Source organism: Danio rerio, chromosome 21 (assembly GCF_049306965.1).
Source record: "Danio rerio strain Tuebingen ecotype United States chromosome 21, GRCz12tu, whole genome shotgun sequence".
Classification (NCBI taxonomy): Eukaryota; Metazoa; Chordata; class Actinopteri; order Cypriniformes; family Danionidae; genus Danio; species Danio rerio.
The window spans coordinates 37,497,501-37,516,966 of NC_133196.1; the positions used below are offsets into that span (position 1 = coordinate 37,497,501).

The 19,466-nt window shown below is 35.7% G+C and overlaps 2 protein-coding genes across 9 annotated transcripts in view; one reads left to right on the top strand and one right to left on the bottom strand.

Annotated features, from left to right (window-relative positions):
- clint1b (clathrin interactor 1b) overlaps positions 1 to 19,466 on the top strand; it is a 542,948-nt gene that overhangs the window by 463,926 nt on the left and 59,556 nt on the right. The window lies entirely within an intron of this gene.
- ebf1b (EBF transcription factor 1b) overlaps positions 1 to 19,466 on the bottom strand; it is a 281,523-nt gene that overhangs the window by 120,536 nt on the left and 141,521 nt on the right. For 4 of the 8 annotated variants that reach the window (XR_012396818.1, XR_012396817.1, XM_073935435.1 and 1 more), the window contains exons 7-9: positions 13,454 to 13,535; positions 8,049 to 8,190; positions 3,869 to 3,999 (exon numbers count right to left, since the gene is read on the bottom strand). Coding sequence is in view for 4 of the 8 variants with exons in the window: in XM_073935435.1 (XP_073791536.1) it covers positions 3,869 to 3,999; positions 8,049 to 8,190; positions 13,454 to 13,535 (355 nt within the window). In the remaining 4 variants the exon portion in view is untranslated. Of the gene's footprint in view, positions 1 to 3,868; positions 4,003 to 8,048; positions 8,191 to 13,453; positions 13,536 to 19,466 lie in introns of all 8 variants that reach the window. The other 4 variants (XR_012396815.1, XR_012396816.1, XM_068216123.2 and 1 more) reach the window with 1 other exon arrangement.

The following is a 19,466-nucleotide window of genomic DNA, read 5'->3' on the forward strand; positions in this document are numbered from 1 at the left end:
GAATTATTTACTGTCATCATGGCAAAGATAAAATAAATAATTTATTAGAGATGAGCTATTTAATCTATTATGTTTGGAAATGTGTTGAAAAAAAACTTCTCTCGGTTAAACAGAAAATGGGGGGAAAACTTAAACAGGGGGGCTAATTTTACATTAGTTCCAAATTTTGCTTTTTACCTTTATATGAATGGAATTATCGGGCAATAGATCCAGGGTGAGCAGTAGCCTCACTTTATTATAAAGACATTTTCCCAACAGGCGGAGGAAACACAAGTCTCAAATGGAAAGTAGCAATTTGCAGCGGTTTCGGGAGCAAATTAAAAATCCCGCCGCTTGTGTATGCACAGGTCTTTGTAACCATTATTTTAAATTTATTGTGCTTACCTTAAGCACATGTTGTGTGTTACAGTGAGCATGCAATGCATTAAAACCTTTCCTTGCAAGCAACAATTGCTACAAATTAATTTAATGTTATTAGGCCTAAATAAAGGCCAATTTTTTAAAATCTGCAATTTTATGTCAGCCTTCTCTCTTGTTTTGTTACAAGCTGCACTGTAGTATTTGATTAATATGTTTAAATTAGTGTATGTTTAACTCAAAAATCAAATGCTGCTCACTTGCTGTGAATATCTCATTTCAGAGCTGCATCTTTCATCATAGTTGCCATGGTAGCATATACAACATAATCGATGCACCTATGCTTGACCTTCAGAGTTTCACGACAGTAACATGAATGAGCAGTTAACTATTGTTCAAACTGAACTCAGATTAGTTAAATCAAATGATCTTCAGCTTGCTTTTATGGAACCAATTTAAGTGTGGACATTTAATTTGGCTCATTGAAGTCACGTTTTTGACTTTATCCCCACTTTTCTAAACTACTTTTATGAAACAGCTCTCAAGGTCAAGAATTTAAGGTAAACTACATCAACTTTTCGTCTGCTCTAGCCAAAGCAAGAACGTGCCAATTTATACAATTAGAAAATAAGATCCAATATTTACAAAACATCCAAAAACAAAACTTTTCTAAAAAAACAAGCAACAGGTATACTACACTTGTGGTATATTGATTAGAATGTCTGTGTGGCTGCTTTTATATAGAAATGACTAAGAGAAAATTAAAATTGACATTAGCTTAGCATAAAAATTTGATACATGTAATTCACAATATCCAATGGCTTTACATTATAAAAAATTTGAGATCATGGCAATAGCAGTACACTGAAAATAGTTGGTATAGAGGATATCCATAGGTCTACCAGAAGAGGAGAGGGGTTAAAAATATTACAACAGAGAGAGACCTTTTGGATTAATACATTAAAAGCAACTAAATTTCCAGGCTTAAATGGTAAATCAATACCTTCTTCTTTTTTTGTAAAAACTTTTTTTTTTTTTTTGTATATATTTTAAACAGATTTTTAATTACATATTGTTGAATATGTATGCAAGTGAACAAATTATTAGGCACGTTGTATTTTTAGGGGGTAATTTTATTATTGCACAACCACAGTGCTCTTGGTCAATCCAAAATGTTAAGAAACCCTCAAGCCTGAACATTTAAGTAGTAAAAGTGATGTTTTGGCTTTCCTAACAGAGTATCTGCATGTACACCATTATTAGACAAGTATCTGTGTGTGACCAATATAGCCAGCTTTCTTTTCAACAACAGTCACAAGCCTTCCATTCACTGGGTCAGTCAGTTTCTTGATCTGGTCAGAATCAATTTTTTGTTTAGCTGCAACCACAGCCTCACAGACACTGTTTAAAGTGGTGTAAAGTTTTCCTTTACTGTAAATTGCCTTCTTAAGAAGGGCCCAAAAGTTCTTCAAGTTTTTCATCTTTAAGGCTTTTACTGGACAGCAACGGAGTAATTTGACTCATGTGATGGAGCTTTGTCTTACATAAAAATCAAAGTCTTAGACTTTTTGGCCAACTTTTGGCCACCTAGTAGTCCGGTCCACCATCGTAAGCAGGTGAGCGTACACCCAAGATAGAGGAAGAGGACCAACAAGATCAATTTTTACATGGTCAAAACGACGCTCCGGCACCTCAAAACACGCCAATGGTGCATAAACATGATGCTGCACTTTTGCTTTTTGACAAGCAATGCATGAAACAGACCAATTTCGCACATCTTTTTTAAGGCCTGGCCAGACAAACTTTGAAGCCAACAATCATTGGGAGGCTTTAGTGCCTGGGTGAGACAAATCATGAAGAATGTCAAAAATATGCCTGGGGACAATAGGACAAAGATGTCCCATTAAAACATTGCACAAAAGAGACACACCAGCCTCCTCAAATGCAACATCGACCAATTTGAGGCATGTGGTCCCTCTCTGTAAAGCAGGACATCTGGGTCAGCCAAGCAAGAGTAATTGACCCCCAACTACCTGTGGTAGAAATTGACCATTCCTAGGAATTCCTGGAGAGCTTTAATCGTATGCGCCAATGGAAATTCCGTAACCGCAGCCACCCTTGATTGCCACGGGCACACGCCTTCGCTGGGAATCCTGCACCCTAGAAAGTCTGCAAAATCTTGCACATGCGGTACAGGGTAACGATCGGGAATTGTGACATAATTTAGTCTGCAATAATTGCCACATGGACGGTAACTGCCATCTGACTTAGACATTAGGTGCAAGGGAGATGCCCATGGGCTATTTGAACAGCCCAATTCTTCCATGTAAGCGCCCCAAAAAAGCCACCCGAGATAAAGAAGGCATGGAGGCAGTGGTTTTTATTTTTGTAATATATTAATCCTTTAATTATTTTTTATTTGTAAAGATATTTGCTTATTGCTGTACATTCTGCGTGTTTGAAGCAATGTGTAAGTGATGCGCATAACTAACATGCTCTGTGCTGTACTTTAGACCTGCATTCAGCTGGTCTATTGCACAGTCTATTTTAGTTCTCAAAATAGCAAATATAAATTTTATTTATATAAAAAATATATATTTTAATATATTTCCCAAATGATGTTTAATAGAGCAAGGAAATTTTCACAGTATGTCTGATAATATATTTTCTTCTGGAGACAGTCTTACTTGTTTTAATTCGAATAGAATAAAAGCAGTTTTTATTTTTTTATGAATCATTTTAAGGTCAAAATTATTAGCCCCTTTAAGCAATTTTTTCAACTGTCTACAGAACATCATTATACAATAACTTGCCTAATTACTGTAAATTACCCCTACACTAACATGCCTAGTTAACCTAATTAACCTAATTAAGCCTTTAAATGTCACTTTAAGCTGTATAGAATTGTCTTGAAAAATATCTATTAAAATTATATTTACTGTCATCATGGTAAAGATAAAAGAAATCAGTCATTAGAACTTAGTTATTAAAACTATTATGTTTAAAAACGTGTACAAAAAAACAAAAAAATCTCCTCTCCGTTTAATAGAAATTGTGAAAAAAATATACAGGGGGCTAATAATTCTGGCTTTAACTGTATGTACAAATAAGCTTTGTCTAGTTTGTTTATTATTGTCTCAGAATAATATAGTTTTCATCCAAGATATAATTTTGTCCTTAACTACTTCTAACAGTGACGTCACAAGCTCCATTCAGTGCATGCTGTTTGAGATTGCATGTCTTAGCTTGCATATGAAAGTCTGCATCCAGATACTATTGGATTGTGTTAACAGTTTTGAACTTGGCAAAAAAACTATATAATTATGTAAATTTAATGTTCAGTGCAAAATATTTGTATACAAGTTACTACAGATACTATTTGTTAACATTTACATTTTAATATACAAATAAACTTGTGAACTTGAATTAATTGGATCACAATGGAGGGACAGTATCAAAACGCAAGGTTCTTTAAAAGAGAAATGTGTGTATGAATGGCTTATAAGCTCACCTCGCTCCAGACCAACATGCTTCCAAAGATGACTTGCAATCCATCAAAGAAGTTGTCTCCAATGATGATGACAGTAGCACCTCCTGTTGTCCAGCCTTCACTGGGACTAATGGCTTTGATACAAGGTGCAGCTGCTTCCAGAAACAGGACAGGACCAATTAAAAGAACAAGAAATATGAAAAATTACTTTAATGATGAGTACATATAGCTGCCTATTGTCTGAGCTTAACTTAAAAACATGGTATACGATTTAGTACAAAAACTATTTCTGCTATGCTGGTTGAAGATCTCTTTGTAACGTAAAACTCATTAAGATAAGTTGCCTAAATATATTTGTATGTATTCTGTATGTAAAAAGCAAAGCTTTGTCTAATCAAAATATTCTGCCTGAACATTACAACACCTGTCAAGATATAGATTTGCATCAACACCCTTTTTGCACAGACAGGAAACATCATTAGTACATACTACAGCAATATTACAAGTAGGACCACAAAGAATCGGTTATTTAAAGGTGCAATATGTGAGTTTGACACTCAGTGGATAAACTAGGTGTTGCACTCCAGGTTCAAAACACAAGCAAGAGCAGGTTGTCAAATTGATGACACCAACAGCAGCATGCTTGATTTAAATCATGTTCTAAATAAATAAAAAAGTAGCGGCACGTGATAGAAGGAATATTTTCCATATTAAAATTAATTTTTGTCCTAAACAACACCTGACATTTATATTTTAGAAATGGCTTTTATTTCACACACATGCACTACGGCCAGTTTAGCTTATTTAATTCACCTATAGGGATGTCTTTGAAAAGAAACTGAAGGACCTGGAGAAAACCCACATGGACACAGGGACATCATGCAAACTCCACACAGAAATTTAAACTGACCCAGTCGAGGCTCAAACCAGTGACCTTCTTGCTGTGCGGCGAATGTACTACCCACTGCTCCACCGCGTCACAGTATTTATTAACAACATACCTTTACTCTAAATTGTTTCCAGGCTGACAATTATTCAGTGTATTGACTGTTAATTAAATGATGGTCAATCATATGAATTTGTGGAAATTGACATACTTATTTTCAAGTCCAGAGCATGAAACCAAAAACAGCCAACTAAATACCACATGCTTTGAAAGAGTGTTAGTAGGGGTTTTTGCAAAACTCATAACACGTTCCATACACCGGAAAAAAATACACTAAAGAGACCAAGCACCAAAAAATATATTAGTGGATGTAAGGCAGAATATGCATGTAGTTTGATGTTGCCTATTAACATCACCTCTTTAGTCATTGTATTTCTGTCATTCAAATTTTAAAGTCCCCCTCCATTGCACAAGATATATCTACTCAACTGTTGCTCTGTACTTTACGCTGATGAGCGGTTTTGTTTTTGACCCTAATTGATTGACTGAGGCTACAGTCTCAAAAAATGTAATTTGCTGGTCAAGAATATTTTTAATATTGGTTTGGATACTCAAACATGTCAGCTCACACCTTGTTTAAACAACTGCCAGGGACCATAAATATAAGAAACTAGTTATTATATACACTTAGTTTAAGAGTAGGCACTGAGGTCCACTCTATTTCACCAAGCTCCAAACATTTTTAAATTTCTAGTCTTGCACCTGGCATGCATGCATGTGTGTGATGTGTAAATTTTGAAAAAAATGTAAAAGCTGAATAAATAAGTTTTCTATATATGGATTGTTAGGATGAGACAAAATTTGGCCAAGTTAATTTTTGTAATCTAAATTCTGAGGGTTTTTTTTTAAATATTTTTTTTAATACTGAGAAACTATTGAAACCTGTACCACATGTTTTGGACTTGTCCAGTTAACTGGAGCACCTGGAGGAAACCCATGCAAATGCGGGGAGAACATGCAAACTCCAAACAGAAATGCCAACTGACCCAGCCGAGGCTCAAACCATCGACCTTCTTGCTGTAAGGCGACAACACTACCAACTGTGCCGCCGCATTGCACACAAAAATTATCATAAAATTTTATCATAAATTTAAATTTATTTTTAATGTGAGCTGTGCAATCATTCTGTAAATAAGATGACCATAGGCCTCCTTCTCCTAGATGACACATGTTTTTGTCAATGGATAGCAAGCTAGACTAGCTCGTTTAGTGAGTTCTATTTGTTGCTCTCTGCGGCAGTCATGGATCAAGCAGCTCAGTAAAAAAGCGACCACCATGGAGAAAGGTCAGTTTGCTTATTGGAGCTGTTTGCTCCCCTCTGTGTTCAAAGTCTTGTGCTAGCAGGCAGGCAAAGAAAACAATTTAGCTAGCAACCGTTTACCAGCATTTTGCCCCTAAAAATCAAATATTAGATTTGAGATATAGGGAAAGCAAAGGATGGGATGGGTAAGCATGTCTCTTCCAGGGAAACTGATGATGGGGAAGCTGTAAAATAGTTTTTTTTTTTTTTTTTTTTAAAGTTAAATATCAAAGACGAAAACAGCTCATTGTGTATAAAATTGTATTAATCAATTATTATCAGACAACATTCTGCATTTGATTCACAAACAATTCTGCAAAACGCTGTTAAAATGATTTAATTATTGTAAAAAAAAAAATGTCATTACCAATTTATATACATACTATAAATAATTACCTAATTAATGAATCAATATTTTATAAAAATCTATTCGTCACTGGCACATCTTTGAAATTGTCATTATTGGGTTTCAATAAGCAATTTTATTGAAAAGTTCAAAATTCAGAAGTTTAATCTGTGGCTAATATTTATGTTTTCCCCTTTTTTAATTTTAAAAAACATTCCTAAAACCCAATCGCAAGCAGCTTTATAGTTCTATAAAAATAAAATGTCTTGTGTTCAGTAAACCTAGTGAATTTTTTGTTATTTCCTTGTGAGATGATAGAAATAAAATACACCCAGACCTGCAGGGTATAGACACAATAATACAGATACTTTGGTGATTGGTGTGGTGGTAAAGTATAGGGAAAATGAGGTGGAATCTGTGGCAGTAATCTTTGCATGAGAGGAGGTTTTTGGCGAATACTGAAATGGTAGCTGGATTAAGCAGATGGAGATGCATGGATCCATCTGATAGGATTAAACTTTCTGTGCTTTTCTCTAAGCCATCTGTTCACCATGCTGCTCTAACACATGCCACAAACACTAGACTAACGCACACAAGACTAATTTAAAATGTAAAAGGTCTCACACATGAAATAGAATATACAGAGGTTTGCATACAGGTAACAAATATTTACTACTACATGGAAAGTTATCACTTTTTGTTTGTATATCTCTCACATCTACCACAAACAGTTTAGTTCTTGAAGTTTTCTGCTAACAAGTTGATCTGAATCAAGATGTACAGAGCACTGGGTCGCTAAGGCTGGACTTCAAAACCACTGAATTTGTAATTCCTGTCATTAGTAATGCTTTGTACAAGTCCTTATTCAATATACTTAATGAAATATATGTTTGTTCTACCTTTTCTCCTAGTTTTCTTTATCTCTTTTTTCTTTTTCTTTTTCTTCTTCTTCTTCTTTTTCTTTTATTTTGCTTATTGTGGTATCATACTTTATTCAAACTCTGTTCAAGTCAACCAGAGTATTCCATTGTGTTGGCCCACATTTGGATTTAATTGACTCTCATTTTTTATCCGTTTTACTTTTTTCTTCCTTTCTCTGGAAGCTGGGATGGGTTAAAGGAAAGAGGGAGGGCACAGGTTGGTGCTTTTAATTAATCTCTGCTTCATCTTTTACTCTCTCCGCACCACTGAAAATGTGACTTGAAGGGCCAAAGCTCACAGACTAATCTGACAGCAAAGCTTTATTGCTCTCTTTATCTTTTACCAACTCATTCACATATACTAGACGAAGGTTAACATTTTTATCAGCATGCTTTTAAGACAATTTAGTCATGTGTGTGGTTATTGTCAGTGGATTACTGAATATTTCAGGACAGCTTAAAATGTGACTATATAATCTGTGAAGGTTTTGTTCACACACAAGCCTATCTCATCTTGCAATTTTATGTTATTTATAATTTAGTTATATTGCAAATCATTTAGGATGAACTGGTAGAAATGCAATTGTTCAAACTAATTAAAATGAATCTAGTCAACAAATAATTAATCAGAAACAAAAGTCTACACATTTTTTCAGCTAAACTGTTGGTGTTAAATCCAAATAACTCACCATGCTCCAAATATGATGGCGTTCCTTCTGATGGGTCCAGTCGTCGAGCTCGTCTGCCATGTTTGGAGTTGTTGTGCACAAACATGTTGTCTGAAACAGCCAAAACGTGTCCTTCTACACTCACTGTCGTTGACACAACCACCTGTAAAAGGAAGAGCACATTACTTAAATGTAGTGTAAATGTAACTTTTTAAGGGTAAATTTGAAGTGAAATATGTAATTTATGTGCCTCTACTGGAATTAGTTGAAAGTGCTACATCAGTGGTACCTCGATTAAATCACTAATCATTTCAGTGATGGACAATAATTAATACAGCACACAAACACACCATTCTGTCTATTCACAATGTCCAACTCTTCAATTAATTGGTGATAGAGGTTGGCTCAGATTCATTAAATTAAAGTGCAGATTGAGACAATGGCAAGAAAGTGTAAGGGTGAATTTAATTTAGACCTAAACATGCTCTGAGATAAAACAACTAAAACTTTGAAATCCAAAGAATAGGACAAGTGAGAAAATGCCCAGAATAGACTTTGACACATTTTTGCCCTCTTCCCTGAACTTTCCTTCCCATCTGATATTGATATTCATATTCAGGTGGGTCTGGTTAGAGGGTAGTAATTCCTATCATTAATAGCTTTTTTTTCTTACTAAAGAGATGAGTAAATCTTAAAGTTAACTTAAACAAAAGAACCATTCATTGCTTTCCTTGGGTAGTTAAAGAGAGGGACAAAATGTCTAAGAGAGCGAGTCTGTATCCAGATTGGTCGGTATTGCAGAGCTCTCACACTGAACACTATGTAAAATTTGGAAAAATAATCTATATTCCTCGATTTCTCTATGAGTAATTGATGTTGTGCATTCATTCTTGAATTGGATTTTAATGTTTGATTCGGTAGTGGCATGAAACACTATTTTCTTTTTTTCGGAAAATAAAATGTCAAGTTTTGATTCATTCTGACTTCTCCTGAAATCATTCAATAGATTATGTGGAGTATTTGCTACCTCTTTACTGTGACATGATCTTATAGATTTTAAGATTAATTTGACTGTACAGAGCTGGAGGTATAGCAGCACAAACACCTTTTAATTAGTTGAATCACTGACAATAGCAAGTTGTATGGAAATTACTAAATTAACTACACTTTAAGAATGAGTGAGCAGGAGGCAACCAGACAAATTGGGTATTAGTTAAAAAAACTCAAAAACTATTTCTAAACTGAAAAAAGTCAAAACTATTTTTAAATTCAGTTCTATTTCGCAGAAAACTAATAAATAAACAATAACAAGAAAGTGTGGTCAAAAACAGATATATCCAAACTCACTTCCTTTTACTATATCCCTATAGGTTGATGAATATGTCTGTAAGACCCAATTATGCATATGATAAATAATAAGAATAATAACAACACTAAGCAAATGTAAATTGTCAAAAACAGATTATAACAAAGCTGGGATCCACCCAAGGCCCCCACATCTGAGGAGGTACAAAAACTTTTTTTTTTTTTATATTTATGTCGTATATATATATATATATAAAATAAATAATGTCTTTTATATGTATGTATATATATATATATATATATATATATATATATATATATATATAGATTAGATAGATAGATAGATAGATAGATAGATAGATAGATAGATAGATAGATAGATAGATAGATAGATAGATAGATAGATAGATAGATAGATAGATAGATAGATAGATAGATAGATAGATAGATAGATAGATAGATAGATAGAAAAAATATATAAAACATACTGCAACAGTAAAATGTGCCGTTTTGTATTAGCTTGCTCGCGCTAGCCATGCTCTCTGCCCCCTTTCGTCCTGATTGTACACCGTGCTGCAGTGAATCCCATAGATGTTACTGAAGGGAGTCAACAACCAGTCAGGAGCACTGTGCTTCCCCGAGGCAAGCTCAGCTAGGGAAACTCAAGACTGCCAGCAAAAGCACAAGTAACACAAGCAAATGTTGTCTCTTGCAGTGAGCCAAATCTCTGCTTTTGTGGTTTCTCAGGTGTGATTTTAGTAAGATCTAGTAAGAAGTACTAGAATTATTTTTGGGACAGTTGTTAACTCATTTTGCATCCTCTAAACTGCCTTTGTGTGTGTGTGTAAATGTGTGTGAGCAGTTGTTTGTTGTTTGCTAATTACGTAGTTTCATGTAGTGCAGTTCAATAAATCTTTGTTATCATTTTACAAGAACTGTGCTTGTGTTTGTGTGCTTCCAAGTCATTGCCTCAAGCTGTAGATTTCATTGCCTTGCTAAAATTTAACCTAATACTATGTTATGTTATTATCATTGGCCACGGGAATAATGTTAACATGATTGGTAAAATACGATGTCTTCTATTTGCTGGACAAAGGGTTTATATATATATTTTTACATGAATAAATCTAGGTTCATCATCTACTTCTTAATCATTTGCTCAAGCTTTTACTAATGGGCAGAAGGCAAGTCATTGTGTAAATCTGGTTGATGCTCGCTGTAATAGAAAGACATGATGACTGTCCAGTTTGTTCCTTCACCCTGCGGATGAGATGCTCAGTGTGGACTCTCACCCATGCAATGGAGGGTGTCTCTCTCATAGTTGCTCTTACTACATTGTAATTTTTTTAAGTTCATGATAGCTGATTCTACAGTATGTTGTTGCATTCGTTAAAAAGGTTGTAAATACTATAATATATGCAGTATAATAATATTTACTATAGAATAGTTAAAAACTAAATAGTTAAAAAATATTTTATAAGTATAAAATTATTACTTCTGTTGTGAATCACAGACATGGTCACCCAAAGGCCACATGCCACAACAGGAAGCTTTTGTCTTATGGAGCCAAGACATTGATGTGCAAAGAACCTTCAACGACCACCAATGTGTTTTTTGTAAGCAGGACTACCAGAGGTGGAGGGTAGACGATTCACAATCAACAGGCCTTTAGTTAACAGGCAGATTTAATCACCAATGCCTATTGTTCCCCTAGACTCACTGTGTCTGAAATGAAGGTGCAAACTACCTGGGCCATTAAAGCCATCAAACCAGTTCCTGCTAGTACTTATCCAGTGTATGTTAAAGGGTCACGAAACACCAAAACACATTTTTTGAGCTGTTGACAGTCGTATATGTGTCCCACACTGCTAAAAACACTATTAGGACGCCTATATTTCTCTAAAAAGTGTAAATTGGTTGTTTTTGCGTTATTTCAAGCAAATTCGTACTTCCGGTTTGAAACGAATTTTTGAAGCTGTGTCACGATCATGACATAATAGCGTTGTATTCCAGCGTGCAGACTGGGCGTCTGTGCCAGAGTGTGTCTTATTATGTCTTACAGTGTGTTGCATTAATGCATGAGTAAGGCTTGGTTCAAACCATTCAGCGCGCTCTATTGTGCAACTTCATTAATATTCATTACTGTCACAGTGTTTAGACGACACTCACACCACGTTGTGTTGGCAAAACAAGCGTGAAGTGTTGCTTTTATAGTTTGCTGCAGTTAAGTTTCGTTTTCATTTTCTCTCTGTGAGAGCTCAGACTCTAGTGTGGATTAACAGTGTATGCGACGCTCGACAACAAAAACTTACGTGTCTAAGGAGGAACATTGTTTACCTGAGAGCTGTTCTCATCTGCAAACGCTGAGATCCGGATTCGCTTGTAGTATTCTCTTCATAAAGACGCGGCTCTAGTTGCTGGTGATTGTCCTGTCTCTACAGATTTGTTAAGTGAGCGACCAGTGCTCTTTGTTTATTCAGTTTGTTCGTATCGAACTAAGTTAGCCATTGCACCGAGTGTAAACATGTTAGCACCACAACCAAACTTTAACCTCGTGTAGGGTTTTCACCACATTTAGTGACCGGAATAACATACGCGGCTTTCTGACGCCACCTGCTGTGTGCATCTAAGTTTCCGGGAAATGCGGAGGTTTTTTTTCTCTCATTCGCCATGCGGTATCAAACATTGCATGAAAAATACACGCTTAGAGCAGTTCCTCGAATCAAATATCTCGTTTGTCGCGAGGGGCATGAATGAATTCTCTGAATGAAAGAGCCAAACTGCAGTTAAAGTCCACCATTTAATGATTTGGCAAATAATTCGACTACAGATGTCCATGTAGGTTAAACACCAACACTTTCTACTGTGTGTGTGTGTGTGTGTGTGTGTGTGTGTGTGTGTGTGTGTGTGTGTGTGTGTGTGTGTGTGTGTGTGTGTATTTTGACTCTGAAACTCGCGCGTGCCCAAATAGACACTCCCACACCATCCCACTTTTCTTCCTCCGACACTCCCCCCTAAACAGAGCTGGACACGCCCACTTTTCTGACTTTTTCCAAAGTAGAGGTGTGAAAACACCCTGCTGAAACGAGGGGGTTTCATGGCCCTTTAAGCTGCTTTGACAAACTATAGAAATAATGATCAATTGAATTGAATTTAACAGACATCATCAGGAAAATTACGATATACAAACTGAATAACTACAGTCTGACTGAAGGGCCAATAGAGACAGAATTGGCAACTCAGAGAGAACCACATCTGCTTACACTGTGCCCAAGAAGAGGCACTTCCTCACCCACTGCACAAACTATCAGCTCATCAGAGAAACTTTCTACCCAAATTCCAGCTCATTTATTTTGAATTCACTAAGTTAGACCATAAAACACAATTTTAATATGTATTAGTTGATAAAGCTGATTGTATCTTACTAGCGGCATAACACATCGATGCCTGTCACAGAAAGAGAGAGGATATCAATAAAATCATCAGTGATAAACTTGCAAACACCACACACGAGTATGCACACACATGTTTGTTTTTTGTGAAAAGTGGGGACATTACATAGGTTTCCATTCATTTTATACTGTCCAAACCATATATTGTATTGCCCTCACCCCACCCTACCTCTAACCCCAACCATCACAGGAGTCAGTGTCCAGCTTTACTCTCTGATTAAACTCATCCTGTGTGATTTATTAGCTTTTTGAGAAATGAGGACGTTACCAATGTCCTCATGTTTCACCTTTTTTTGTAATACCTGTGTCATACCCATGTCATTATACAGATTTGTGTCCTGATATGTCACAAAAACAAGCACACACACACACACAATAATTTTAAAGTGTTATAAATTAATCAAAAAATATTGATTGCTAAATATACTGTTAATTAAAATGTATTATTATTTTTTTATATTAAAAAGTTGATTGTTAAATATACTGTTAATTATTGTTTTATTGATTAATTAAGGATTTTAAATTTGAATTTGATAGAGAGTGAGAGAGAGAGAAAGAGAGAGAGAGAGAGAGAGAGAGAGAGAGAGAGAGAGAGAGAAAGAGAAATAACCAGACAAACACAGGCCAAGATACCTGAAAATAGAACATTTTAGAATATAAATAGTTTACCTGAAAGCGGCGCATGTCTCGTGGATTTCCTGCATTCTTCAGACAGTTCTGATTGCATTTCAGGAAAAACTTGAGGAAAAACCTGCAAAAGATTCATAATGATTGTTGTCATCTTTGTTAGTTAACATTTTTTACTCTTTTTTTACTCTTAACATTTTTTACCAGTGCAAAAACAGCCTCATGATCGCAAGTGTTTGTAAAGTCCTTTGAGTGTTTTATAATAGACGCACACAAATAAAGGTGGATTTAGCGAGGCTCAATGGTGTTTCTGCCATTGACTGTAAAATAGATTTGTATATGAGAGACTCAGACGCACTCTGGCGGAGCTGTTCACTGTTCCTGTCAGCGATCTACCAATAATATCCTGCTGCAAACTCATATCGCCATCAGATCGACGTGTTTGAACAGATTTAGAGTGTTTTACTGTATTTTACATTTGTCTGTATATTTTTGAATAGTAGATATTTAATGGTAAATATTCAGTTAGTCCAGTTTAAAGCAGAAGCTGGTCTTTTGCAATCTCCTTGTTGATCTGTGGCTCTCTTTGAATCTGTGTATATCTGCGTAGCTGGTTCGAGCTCCGGCTGTAGGTCAGTTGGCATTTCTGTGTGGAGTGTGCATGTTTTGCCCTGTGTTTGTGTGGGTTTTCTCCGGGTGCTCCAGTTTTCCCCAGTCCAAAGACATGCACTATAAGTAAATTGAAAAAACTAAATTGCTTGTTGTGTATGTGTGTGAAAGATTGTGTATGGGTGTTTCTCAATGTTGGACTATGGCTGGAAGGGCGTCTGCTGTGTAAAACGTATGCTGGATAAGTTGCCAGTTCATTCTGCTGTGGCGACCCTTGATTAATAAAGTGACTGAGCCAAAAAGAATATGAATATATACAGTTGAAGTCAGAACTATTAATCCCCCTTCTAATTTTTTTCTTCTTTTTAAAATGCTTTCAAAATGATGTTTAACAGAGCAAGGGAATTTTCACAGTATGTCTGATAAAAAAAAAAAAAAAACGTCCTCTGTAAAAGTCTTATTTGTTTATTTAGGCTAGAATAAAAAACTATTTTTAATTTTTTGAACACCATTTTAGGGACAAAATGATTAGCCCCTTTAAGCCCCTGCAAAGAGGAATAGGCAAAAATTCTTAAAGACAGCTGTGCCAAGCTTGTGGCATCATATTCAAAAAAGCCTTGAGGCTGTAATTGCTGCAAAGGTGCATCAACAAAGTATTGAGCAAAGGCTGTGTATACGGATGTACATGTGATTTTTCAGGTTTTTTTATTTTGAATAAATTTGCAACAATTTCCAAAAAAAAAAAAATTCACATTGTCATTATGGGGTATTGTGTGTAGAATTTTGAGTAAATAAATAAATTAAATTAATTTTGGAATAAGGCTGTAACAAAAAAATGTGGAAAAGTGAAGGGCTATGAATACTTTCTGTATATACTGTATCTAAGGCCGTACTCACACTAGGTACAGTTGCCTCGAACCGGGCCAAAGCACGCTTGTCCCCCCTCCCGTCTCCCCCGATGGCCCGCGCTCACACCATACCTCGGCACGCTTATGTCATCGCTGCTGCGCTGTTCAGAAGCGCTCTCTATGGCAAGCCTTTTTAGCATTTAAATCTTTGTTCTGACTCCATAAAAATATTTATAGATATCTCTATTTGACTAGTCATAATTATAATTCGACTAGTCAGAATAACAATTAGAGATATCTGCAATTACAATTGTACTAGTACGAAATCAGATTGGAGATATCTGCAAATATATTATGACTAGGCATATTCCTCTATTGTCTTCCATTGAAAAATATTTGCAGATATCTCTAAATGAGTTTTGATTAGCCACAATTGTAATTAGAGATATCTCTAACTGAGTTTTTACTCGTCATAATACATTTGGAGATGTCTTTAATTCGTCATATTTAGAGATATTTACAAATATATTTGAAGATATCTCTAATTAATTTACTAATAGTCAAATTACAGTTGTAGATATCTTGAATTGGATTTTTGACGAGTCAAAACTCAGATATCTGCAAATATTTTTCAATGGAAGTCAACGGAAGAATATGACTAGTCATAATATATTTGCAGATATCTCCAATCTGATTTCGTACTAGTACAATTGTAATTGCAGATATCTCTAATTGTCATTCTGACTAGTCGAATTATAATTATGAGTAGTCAAAATATAATTATATCTCTAAATATATTTATGGATAGTCAGAACAAGGTTTAAATGCTAAAACTACTTGCCATACGCTCTCACCCAGTAGCACAGTGGAGATTTCTCTAGTTATATCGTTTCAGTCGTTTGTCATGCATTGACATGCAGTCAAATATTTTGCCAAACAGTTCTTAGGGATATGGTGACACGCAGTCAGATATTTCGCCGAACAGATCCGCCACTTTTGGCGCTCATAAACAATCATAAAGCTCTCGTGCTGCTGGAATGAGGAGGTCTGCTGAAGGCGCGCAGCTGTCATGCTGTGAGGAGTTTGCGTCTTTAATAAACTACGGCAGTTTGCGATCACTGAACAGTAAGAATTATTAATAAATCCATATGAAACAGCCCCTTAAAAGTCACGTCTCGCTTTCAGGCTTAGGCACGTTTCGCACTCACACACAAGCGTACCGCGCCAAAGCCCAAGTGATCCGCGCTCAGGCACACCTCTTCCAACCGGGCCAGGGTCGGCCAAGTGAACCGTGCTTGAGCCCGATTCAGCGCACTCACACTTCACAAACGATCCGGGAAACAGGCCTGGGCACGGTACGGATGGCATAGTGTGAGTAGGCCCTAAATAGGGGCATGGTTGCTCAGTGGTTAGCACTGTCCCCTTACACAAGAAGGTTGCTGCTTCGCGTGTGGAGTTTGTATGTTCTCCCTTTGTACACATAAGTTTTCCTCCGGGTGTTCCGGTTTTCTCCACAGTCCAAAGTGTGTGTGTGTGTGTGTGAGTGAGTGAGTGTGTGTGTGTGTGTGTGTGTGTGTGTGTGTGTGTGTGTGTGTGTGTGTGTGTGTGTGTGTGTGTGTGTGTGTGTGTGCATGCGTGCGTGCGTGCGTGCGTGTGTGTGTGTGTGTGTGTTTGTGTGTGTGTGTGTGTGTGTGTGTGTGAGTGTAAATGAGTGAGTATAAGTGTTTCCCAGTACTGGGCTGTAGCTGGAAGGGCATCCGCTGTGGAAAACCTATGCTGGAATAGTTGGAGGTTCATTATGCTGTGGCACCCTCTAAAACTAGGCCGAACGAAAATAAATGAATGAATGAATGAATGAATCTAAAAAGACAGCCCAGTGATATATTTTAGCAACTTTACCAACTGGTTAAACGGTTGGTAGTTTTGCATTTCCTCAAATTTAAGAGGTTGGATATCACATTGTAAGGGAAAGGCTTTTGTGTGAAGTAACTGATTTTGGCTTCTAAATGCAAAACAATGGCCATTGCTGCCTGTGCCATATTCCTACTTGGTAAAAGCCACACCAAGATTAAATGAGCCCATGTGAACAGCACAGCAGTATAAATTATTCACAGGCTGAGATGGCAATTACGGCTATGAGCACAACCAACATTAATATTTTATGAGGGCTAACACACACTTCCAAGTGAATGAGAATGAAAGGGGGGGGGGGGGTCTCCCGTTGAACTCACCTACTTGCTTGTTTTATTTTTTTATTTTTGTAGTAATCTCTTCTGCATGATTTTAAATAAGGACATTAATTGATCCAAATCCATACAAAGAGTATTTGTGCTGTGTGTTTTTTTTTTACATTTATTACAAAAGTAATAAAGCAGTTAAAATGTGTTTTACTGCACATACATACCCCTGCGTTTACACATACTTTCACTTTATAGGCCTTGTATTCATAAATATTAGACATGCCAACAGAAAGCAAACATGAAAATATGCTTAATCTAATATTTTTGTTGAATGTTATGGAATTGTGTCCTAAAGTGGAAGTCAAAATTTAAGCAGCTGTGTGTCATCAAAAAAATTAGTTATGGTTTATTTGGCATAATTTACTGATAAAAAGAATTTGGGATTATTGAGGTGCTCTAATTAGAAGTCTCACTTGAGGTCATATCGGTTATGCCAATCACAGATTGCTGGGTTTAACTGAAGCCTTTTATAAATCATGTGTTTAAAAATGGATATTACAAATATCATATGACATCTGCATTTATTGACAAGCAACATACTTACCTAAAACACAACAGCCTGTGCTTGGTTAGTTAATAAGTACAATTTAAGACAGAGATGCCCAAAGTAGCACCCACGGGGCAAAGTTGGCCCATGGATCAATGTATAGTGCACAATTCAGATGTTATCAGTAAGCAAATCAAGGAAAAGGCAGATGCAGAATGAAATTAAACTCCCTTGTGTTGTAAATGAATTTCTTAGGTTTCCATTATAATATATATATATATATATATATATATATATATATATATATATATATATATATATATATATATATATATATATATATATATATATATATATTGCATTAGTTAATATGATAAAAGTAATGTTTTCTAGTTATTTTGAAATAAATGAGAAAGTTATCCATGGCAACTTTGTAATACAGTTTGATAAAAAAAAAGTTTAGGCACCCATGGTTTAGGGCTTGAAAATTAAAATTTTACAGAAGACTATATTTAAAAAATGATGAAATAAAACAAATGTAGCTCTAGAAACTTAAGGCAAAAAAAAAAAAAAAGCCAGAAAAAAGGCTAGAGCTAAAATATTGTTTCTAATTAGTCACCTCATATTTCAGTAATATATTCTCTAATATCAGAAAGCAGTCCACAGTCCTGGGGCTTTATTGCATCAGAGAATTTTTTTTCATACATTTTTATTAATAAGACAAAAAATCCTAATAATTGAACAGTAATTTTTACCAAGAAAAAAAAAAGGTTAGGTTATAGCTGCACCCCTAAAGCTAGAAAAAAATGTTTAGAAAATAATAGAAAAGTAGTTGTTTTTAATATTATTGTTACTAGAAGTAGTGGTCTATTTTGTCATGTTTTCATGTTGTCGTGATTTGGACTAAATGTGTGAATGGCCCTAACGCCATGGCACGAGCACAAATGATAAATAAACATACACTATCTTCAGTGTGACGTGCCAGCACCTGTTGAGTATCCCTGCTTATGTACTCCTTATTATAGATAGTATGATGTGATGGCAGCTGTTGCATGAGCTCTTCAAATGAAAAAAAGAAAAGAAATCATATTTTCCACCAGTCAGTTGATTAAGCATAGAAAGTATGTTTTAGTAACATCCTTTTCTTGCACCATGTAAAGAAATTGTCTTTTCCAAAAAACATATTGATGTCATGGAGACATTTGTATATGTATTTGATATATGTAGACATAGGGCTTATCATACACCCAGCACAATAAGGTGCATGAAGTGTTTTCCCCAAGGTTTTGCTATTTTCTGACAAACACAACCTTAATTTTCCCATTTTCCGCCACGTTAAAACAGGAAATCTATTTGTGCCACTTAGTAGACTCATGGGTGTTTCGGTCTAGAAAAGAGGTGTGTTAAGGCGCATTGTTGGCGTGTTGCTTTTTTGAGGAACTAAAATAGACTGCACAATAGACCAGCTGAAAGCAGGTCTAAAGTCCAGCGCAGTGCATGTTAGTTGTGCGTTATTTATGTAGTTACATGCTTAAAACACGCAAGATGTAAAGCAATATGCAAATATCTTTATAAATGAATAATAATAAAAAAAATAATATTACAAATACTATTACTTCCTACATAAATATAAAAACCAATGCCTTTATGCCTTCATCTTGGGGGGCTTTATAAAGTTTATTTATGAAAATTTGCTTTTATAAAATGTTATTTTATTAGTAGTGTAAGAATTGACATATTACAAATATTTTTTGATGTCTTTGACAATTCAAACATGAGCTGAAAACAGAGACTGTTGACTCCACAACCCAGCAGGTAGGAATGCGGGAAAAACCAGCTCATGCTGCATTTGCATCTGAGTCTGCTGAAAC